The sequence below is a fragment of the Arachis duranensis genome, chromosome 1 (assembly GCF_000817695.3).
Source record: "Arachis duranensis cultivar V14167 chromosome 1, aradu.V14167.gnm2.J7QH, whole genome shotgun sequence".
In the NCBI taxonomy this organism is placed as follows: Eukaryota; Viridiplantae; Streptophyta; class Magnoliopsida; order Fabales; family Fabaceae; genus Arachis; species Arachis duranensis.
The window spans coordinates 99,134,716-99,144,114 of NC_029772.3; the positions used below are offsets into that span (position 1 = coordinate 99,134,716).

At 33.2% G+C, this 9,399-nt stretch overlaps 1 protein-coding gene and 1 long non-coding RNA gene across 2 annotated transcripts; both read left to right on the plus strand.

Annotated features, from left to right (window-relative positions):
* The first annotated feature begins 477 nt into the window (after positions 1 to 477).
* Positions 478 to 2,972, plus strand: LOC107465538 (prolycopene isomerase, chloroplastic). Its single transcript, XM_016084518.3, has 6 exons — positions 478 to 1,113; positions 1,195 to 1,248; positions 1,338 to 1,625; positions 1,719 to 1,910; positions 2,000 to 2,158; positions 2,254 to 2,972. The coding sequence occupies exons 1-6, from the start codon at positions 643 to 645 to the stop codon at positions 2,803 to 2,805; spliced, it is 1,716 nt and encodes a 571-aa protein (XP_015940004.1). The 5' UTR covers positions 478 to 642; the 3' UTR covers positions 2,806 to 2,972.
* Positions 2,973 to 5,429: 2,457 nt separating this feature from the next.
* LOC110273913 (uncharacterized) lies at positions 5,430 to 6,701 on the plus strand. Its single transcript, XR_002365377.2, has 2 exons — positions 5,430 to 5,473; positions 6,493 to 6,701. It is a non-coding gene; the product is annotated as an uncharacterized LOC110273913 (long non-coding RNA).
* The last annotated feature ends 2,698 nt before the right edge of the window (positions 6,702 to 9,399 follow it).

The window sequence follows — 9,399 nt, forward strand, 5'->3', positions numbered from 1 at the left end:
ATTTATGTTAATATTTTAAATGTTATAAATTAGAAATATAGAACGTTATATCTCATAAATATTAAGATATATTAATACTATAGTTTGTAAAACAATTATGCTACGTTTGTAAAAAATTAATCACTTATATAAAATATATATTAAAAATAAATTAGACGGCATTTAGACTAATTTTTAATATATCAAATATTATATTTTAAGAATTTAACAAATTTAACGTCATAATCATAACTTCCTATGTTATAAATAGTAAATACCAATGTGAGCCATCAGCTAGAAATATAAAGAATTGGAAATAAAATAAAAAAACTAAAGTCATTTTTATTTTTTTATTTTTCCATTTTAAGTTTTTAACTCTTCACTCTATTTTAAAAGTTAAAACTACCAAAAAGAAAAGAAATCATGATATATTGATATGACGTTTGTGCTTCCCGCATTGAGGGGTATAGATAGCATGGTATTTGTGAAGTAGTTAATAATTTTGGAGGAGTCCAAAAATGTCACACACACAAAAAGTCTGGTGACGTGGCTAATTTAACAACTAGAAATCTCAAGGGGAGTGAGTGAGGAGTGAGATTTGAGAAGGAAGAGCGAGGTTGAAGATTGGATGAGGAAGTTACAAAGAATATCATCAAATCCACCATGAATATGATGATGGGAGTTGGATCGTTACGATATCCTCCTCCTGGTCTTCCTCTTGTTCCGAGTGAGAGAGTATCCTCATCCAAGTGGAAGGTGCAGGTGGCATCTTCCTCTCCTCCTTCAACCACGGCCACGGTTACAGCAGAGGCTGATGTTGTGGTGGTTGGGAGCGGGATAGGCGGACTGTGCTGTGCAGCACTTCTGGCAAGATACGAGCAGGATGTGGTTGTCGTCGAAAGCCATGACCAGCCCGGCGGGGCTGCCCATTCTTTTGATATCAAAGGCTACAAGTTTGACTCCGGTCCATCTTTATTCTCTGGATTGCAATCAAGGGGTCCTCAGGCTAATCCTCTTGCTCAGGTTCTAGATGCATTGGGCGAGTCTCTCCCATGTGCCACTTATGATTCATGGATGGTCTACATCCCCGAAGGTGAATTCTTGTCAAGAATAGGGCCTACGGAATTTTTTAAGGTGGAAGGAACTTGCATATTCATCTCATTCCTAGCTGCTTAATTTGTTTAGATTTCTACTAATTACCTCAGTTATTTGCAGGACCTTGAGAAGTATGCAGGTCCAAATGCTGTTCAAGAATGGAAGAAACTTCTGGTAAGTTCTAACATTCTGCTTTTCTATGCAAACAATGTTCGTGAGTTGATAAGATTGACAATAGAAAATTTTTATAACTTTCTTGATAGGATGCTGTACTTCCACTTTCAACAGCAGCAATGGCGCTTCCTCCTCTATCTATTCGAGGAGATTTGGGTGTTCTTTCGACTGCAGCAGCTAGATATGCTCCTTCTCTCATAAAATCCTTTGTTCAAATGGGACCTCAGGGTGCTCTTGGGGCCACAAAACTACTCAGACCATTCTCGGAAGTACTTGATGGATTGGAACTGAAAGATCCTTTCATAAGGAATTGGATTGACCTACTGGCATTCTTGCTTGCAGGGGTCAAAACTAATGGTATACTTTCTGCTGAGATGGTAACTACTAAATGTTTCCTGCTATCACAAGAATTTTACCAATAACAGTTTTTTGTGTTGATGTCTAAACGGCTATTTTCCCCAACTTTTCAGATTTATATGTTTGCAGAATGGTACAAACCAGGATGCTGTCTAGAATACCCCCTTGATGGAACTGCTGCTATTGTTGATGCTCTTATACGAGGACTCGAGAAATTTGGTGGACGGATTTCTCTTCGGAGTCATGTGGAAAAAATTGTTGTTGAAAGTGGCAGAGCCGTTGGAGTCAAACTGAGAAGTGGTCAAGTAAGTATATGACTAAAACAATAGGCGCAAAAGATCAACCTAAGGTAAACTGAGGTATCTGGGTTTAATATTTATTATGCATTGTGCAGTTTATACGAGCTAAAAAGGCTGTTGTAAGCAATGCATCAATGTGGGACACTTTGAATTTGCTTCCTAAAGAAGTTATTCCAAAGTCTTACTCAGATAGGATTAAATCCACCCCTCAATGTGAATCGTTCATGCATCTCCATTTGGGATTTGATGCCGAGGTTTGCCAGCCTTTCTGTTTCTTATTTATTTTAAGCTTGAAGCTGTGGATAGCATTGTCAGTGTCACAAGTCACAACAATATTTTGGTTGAGCAGGGTATCCGCGATGATCTGGGGATTCATCACATAGTTGTAAATGACTGGGGAAGAGGTGTTGATGCTGACCAGAATGTAGTGCTGATATCAGTACCCAGTGTGCTTAGTCCTAATCTGGCACCCCCTGGGAAACATGTGTTACATGCTTATATGCCAGGAACTGAACCATTTGAGTTGTGGGAAGGACTTGATCGTACAAGTGCTGAATATAGAAAGCTCAAAGCTGAGAGATCAGAGGTAATGTGGAAAGCTGTGGAGCGAGCGCTTGGCGAAGGCTTCAAGAGGGAGAAATGTGAAGTGAAATTAGTTGGAAGTCCACTGACACATGAAAGGTTTCTTAGAAGGAACAGAGGAACATATGGACCAGCACTGCAAGCTGGCAAAGAAACCTTTCCTGGCCATTCAACACCCATCCCACATCTCTTCTGTTGCGGAGACTCCACCTTTCCTGGCATTGGGGTCCCAGCCGTTGCTGCCAGTGGCGCAATTGTAGCAAATTCGCTAGTTTCAGTGTCCCAACATTCCCAGTTGCTTGATGCAATAGGAATATGAAAACCACACATCATGATAGTCTTTGTCTCTTCCTTCTTCCATTGAGATGTTGTATTGTTGTATACTTGTAGTAATAGCCATTACTTGTATTAGAAATTTTAACTGCAGGGAGTAGAATCTCATCTCCTTTTACTGATACCAAATGCCTAACATCAGCATTCTTTCAATATTATTGCCTTGTTGGAGCTCATAGCATTGAAGACAATAAGAAAGTAACTAACGTGTATCATTTTGTATAAGGTTTTCATATACACAAAAAATAATATACCAATCTAAATAATATATCATTTCGTATTGATTATACAAAACATACTTAGAATGTGTTGGTGGATAATAATATTTTGTTTAGTATAAAGATGATTATGGAATATAGCCCTAAAATATCTAAATTTCTTTTTACCACTAATCAATATTAATGACTTCGTGCCGTAAATGAGTAACTTGATGCAGTTTGACGGACTTCTTGTGCGGGAGTTTTGTTTGGCTAGTAAAATTTGAAGACATGCAGCTCTGTCATCTTTCAATACAAAACTACTGGATGATTGCTACTTGATACTCATGCCCTGTGTTGAAAAACCAATCACTTGAATAAATTTTTTCTTCAAAGATATTGGAAGAAATAGATAAAACAAAAAATACAATGAAAAATGATTCCAATATTTGAATCATTTATTTGAAAGGGAAACCTAATTGAGGGGATAAAGAGATGAATCAAGTATAATCTGCCAAAACCAACTTGGAGTACATATAAGGATTCAGAAAATTCAACTCACATCAATTCCATGTTCCCAAATCCATGCTTTTATGTTCCCGTAATTACTCTAATTTTTTGTTTGAATTCATGATAGCAGTAGGTGGTGTTAGTCATTGCAATTTAACTTTTTTTTCTTTTTTATCATTGCTAGTGAAACGTATCAGGCCTGAGTTTAAGGAGGAAGAAGAGAGTTTGAGAAGAGTGTAGAAGATTCTGATTTGTGATTATTGAACCAACTGCAGAGAGAGACTTATTACACTGTATTTATAGACAAGGATTAGTCTAACTAACTTGTCCTAGCTGGCACAGTTATAACAAACTCTAAGCACTTCCAATTACACTTAGCAGACTGATATAACTCCAACTACATCTTACTGTTATCAGCTAGAAAATCAAGTGTAAAATTTGGTATTGAATAAGATGCAAAACTTGCAAATCAAGGTTCAATAGTTGAATTCATCAAAACACCATATCACATAAACAATGGCAAATCAAGAAACAAACTGATCCATCCAAATTCCTTTATGTATTATGTTTATGCTGATTGTAATGTGCAAACATGGAGAAAAATACAATGAGACTTAGACAATTTTCTTCAAATATTGACAATTTTCAAGTCTGATTAAGGTCCAAATTTGATGCAATAGCTGATGAAAAGAAAGCAAGCAATTTCAAAGGAAATAACATACAAAGATGCATCAAATCCTTTTACGCAGTGCACATATTACAATTTGTTACGTATTTGAAATGTTGTATGTCCAAGATCTAAAAATGGTCAAAACGTAAATCAAGCCTTGCATATGAATATATGATTGTTTTCAATTTCCAACTCAGTAATTTTTTTACTTTATCACTTTACTAACTTTTCATTTTAAAAGATTTTTTTATATACAATTTTGCTAGGAAATAAAAAAGGTTTGCTTCTTCTGTGTGCCAGTTTCGATCCAAGGACCTTATGGTTAAGAGCAATGCTAATAACCCTCAAGTTACTTGGGAAATTGGCTAGGAAATCAAAAAGGTCCAGCTAACTCTTATTAACTTTTTACTGGACTGGATCCCACAGCCCATTTCACCGTACAAACAAAATGCAACATCCCAATTTAACTACAGTGAATCAAATTAACCCTAATAAACCCCACCTTTCACCGTGTGACTGAAGAATCATCCAAAATCCCCAAAGTGCAGCGCCTCCCTCCCACCTTCGTCGTGTGCCTCCACTCCGTTCCAACTGAGAGACACCGCCGGGGTCAGACGCTCAGCGGCATGTCATGGTCGCGGCGTCGTCGAAGCAAAATCCTAATCTGCAGCGCCTCCTTTCCACCTTCGTCGTGCGCCTTCCCTGCCCGCGCAGTCGATCCAGGCCGCTCCGTTCCGTTCCAACTGCGAGACATCGCCAGGGTCAGACGCTCGGCGAAGCCCGCCGCTGCTGCATGTCGTCGTCGCCCCACTGAAGCTCGAAGGTCCCTCACGTGTTCTGCCCCAACGGACTCTGCGTCAGACTCCTCCTGGTGGCGCCATGAAGCATCTTTGAAAGCACTCCTCCGTAAGAATTTCTGAATTCATGGGTGTTGCTTGATCTTGGCACGAATATAGTGGATGTTACATGATTTTGTATCAGAATATATCATGACACATTTATATAATGTATTTTTTGAATTATTGGATGTTACATACTAGTACAATAAAGAGTTTGATTGTAGAATTTGAATTGAATTTTCTCAATTACTAGTTTATTTTTAAATTGGCAAAAAATGAGTGAAAACAGAGTCTCAATGTGATAGTTTTTTTTTTTCTCAGAATAAAATTAGATTCAATTGTGGTGAATATAGGGCGATGAACCTGATGAACCATGATGTATTGCTTCTCTTTTCGGTAACGGTAAATAGGATCATGTGGGAGGACACGTCGATAACGGTAAATATCATTTTACGTCTCGCTTCTCTTTTCGGCAACACAATTGGGGTGGTTTTATAATCTGTAAATATCCGCTTTTTGGAAGTTATTCACATAAGGAAAAATTATGACGTAAGTAAATTGAATCTGTCGAACAACATAGAGCAATTCACATAAATTTAATCACCTTTACAACATACCTACTTGGACATCCAACCAACGCCTAACATGATAAAAAATATATACACAAATAATTTGGGGAAAAAGGTGTCTCATCTCACAGTGTTTAGTTAATTTAATCCTAGTTAATTTAATCCATTGTGAATGTGTTGTTAAATTTCAAACCTTGCACAACCTAGTTAAGCATCTACATGTAGAATCAACTCAATAGGATATATTCAAAATGAGATTGAGTACATTCAGCATTTAAAAACATTGCGCAGAGGATATATTCAAAATGAGATTGAACACATTCAGCATTTAAAAACATTGCGCAGCGGGAGCATGCAGATTCCACCAATTCAACGAAAAAGCACTAATATAGAAACCAAATACCATCAACTTTTTAAATATTCAATGGAGAACAAAGAACATGGAAAACAAATAGCATACACTTTTTTTTAGTAGAAAAGAAAAAGAATTATTAGACAAATTTAACAGTCCAATTTATCAAAACAGTAATATCCAATCTCTATGCACATGCCTCTCAGCAAGTGGAGCAACATCAAGTGACTAACAATTGCATCGACTTATAATCACCACAATTGAACCTAAAAAACCAACGCACTGAAGACTCCGTATTTACACATTTTTGGCCAATTCAAAAAAAAACTAGAAATTGACAAAATCCAATTCAAATCCTATAATCAAATCTCTAATTGTAGTCAGAAGTAACATCCAATAATTCGAAAAACAGATATATGGTTAGTGTTGCCACCCCTATATATACATATAATTTCCTAGTGTTTTTTCAAATTTGAATTATTTAATTTTGTTTTTAAAACAAGTTCTAATTTCTTATTTTTATTTTTATGATCTAGGTTTTATGAATTGAAGGATTTAAGGGGAAGTATGCACGGTCAATGACATTATCCGCTTATGTATAATGGAGGAAGAATTTAAAAATAAATGATTTGTAAGGTTGTTATAATATTTAAAAAAAAAAGTAAAATGTATTAGTAATGCTAACATGTTGAATTTGAAAAATGTTGACCTAGCATTTGTATTGCAATCAATGATATCAAGATTAGTATTATTGTGTAATTAGGAATTTAAATAAAAAGGCTTAATTATTTGAAGTAATTAAAGATTATAGATAAACTAAATTTAAAACTTACTCAACTAATGATTTTACAGTAGAGTTGTGTAATATATAAAATCTTTAAATCAATTGAATAATAAAATGTTGAATGGCAATTGTAATTATCGTAGTAGTACCTATAAGTTGACATAGAACCATCATTTCTTGAGATAAGTGGTAATAATATATAACATTGGGTTTTTTATTTTTTATTTTTTGACAGTGTATGATATGATGATATAAATATTTGTTCGAGTATTATGATTTATATGCTGTAAATAAATAATTATTCTTTTATTAATATTTTAGCATATATTATTTCATTAATCATTCATTTTAAAATCATAAATTTTTATTTCGTTTGAATATAATTTTTTAATATCAATAAATTATTTATATTTGTTAATTTATAATTTGATAGTTGTATTTATGTTTTATTTTTCAAGAATAATAATAGTTTCTTTTGTTTTTTTTTAAGTATATCTGATAGAAGCAAAATTTTAAAAAGTACGTATAATTTTTTGTTTTTATTTCATTTATTTTACTAGGAATTCCACTAGAATAATGTACAGTTTACTGAAACAAATAATAAATTGTGACAAAATTATGTTTCATTATATAATATGAATTTAATTATACATTTGTTTAAAATTTTACTGCAAAGCATGATGATTTTTGGATCTTAAAAGTCAAAGCAAAATAATAGTATTGAATATTTAGTGATACTCATATATTATAAGTTTTTTGTGAAATTAATAGTCTATTTATGATTAGTATTTTACAAATTAGTGTTAAAAAATGTAAACACTGAACAATCAAAATACAAGTTAAAAGGATTTGCTTTCTATAAATCTTATGGTGCCTAATTCGATAGAGTAACATAAAAAGTAAATTATTTTACTTTATTTATCTTATACAATAATATATATTTAATATTTACTATTGCAAATTTGATTGAAATAATACGAATTTACACATTGTGACTATTATTGGAATTTGATACTTTGCTGGAGGTTAATAATTTTTGCTAATATAGATTTAAGTTGTAGATACCAAATTATATGGAGCAACCAATATTTGAATTTTTTGACTAATATTTCATAGGCTAATGTTTACGGTATGTAAATTTAAGATATAGCTAAAAAATAATTAATCTTTTATTATTGTAAGGATATAAAGTTTATTATAATGAAGAGTAAAATCTTACTGTCATTATTTGTTAAATATATACTTAGAATGTGTTAGTGTAATAATTTTGTTTAAATTTTTGTTATATTGGGATGAAAATCATGAAATTTTGTAAAATGACAAGGTAACCAACTCTCAATATAGAGCAATATACTTTTGTATTGTATATAAAAATCCAACTTTAAAATTAATAAATTAGTCTTTAATTTTATATATATATATTAAACTATAATAAAATAAAACGATCATTTAGTTCATAATATTTTGAGAAATTAAAAATTATTCAATTATATTTAGAAGATAATTTTATTGTTGGATTATTTTGTCTTAAAATTCTAAACATACTATCTTAATTCATATTTTTATTCTATTAGAATAGTTTTATCTTTTAAAAGTAGGTTTGATTAGAAAGTAGTAATGAGATATTGAGATATAAAAATTAACTATATTTTGAATAATATTTTAAACCAATTCTTAAAAAAGTTTTAGTCGCACATCTTAATACTTGTCAAATTTTAATTACTAAATTAGTCTCGAAATTTTTATTGCATCAAACGAATTAATCCTGATATTACAGATTGTCATCTTTATCTATTCTATTATATAAAAATCGGATGTCTGCACTTAATGATGAAGCTGACGTGGTATGCTTCGGAGAGTGTTTCCCGATTTAATTTATTTGATTTGATTTGATTTGATTATATATTTAAATATTATAATTAATATAATTTAGATAATTTATTATCATTTATATTACTTAATTAATAATACTATATTAATTATAATTCATCTTCTTATTTATAAAGTCTAAATTAAAATAAAAGTTTAAAATAAAATAAATAAATTGTTATTTATTCTAATTAAATTTGTTTATCTACTACATATCAATTAACATTAATTTATAATACATTAATTTATAATCCTTTGGCTTAAAAAAAATAAAAGCCCAGCGGCCGGTTTGGACCGGACCGGTATATTGCCTAATGCGGTATCGTTTCGGGGGGAGGGAGGGGAGGAATAACGCGTTAGTGCGTTACTGATTGCTGGTCTCCCTCTTCTCTTTTCTTACTTTCAGTCATTTCTTCATTCAAAGAAAACAAAAAGGAAAAACCCTAGCTAGCCTCCACCGCCGCCGAACGGAGTGACCGGTTGCCGCCGTCCGTGGCTGTCCGAGGAGTCTTTCTTTGTACTGACGGTGTTTTCCATGTCAGATCCCCTATTTGATGTCTTCTTCATCCCTCGGCGCCCATCCTCCGTCGGATTCTTCCTGCTGCTCGGTGTTTTCCATGTCAGATCCCCTATTTGATGTCTTCTTCATCCCTCGGCGCCCATCCTCCGTCGGATTCTTCCTGCTGCTCGTGGTCGTCTTGTTGCCGTCGTCTCGGCGTCATTATCTCGAAGGTCAGTGGCTTTGGTGTGCCTGTTCTTCAATTTTCATTTTATTCTCTGAATTGCTGTT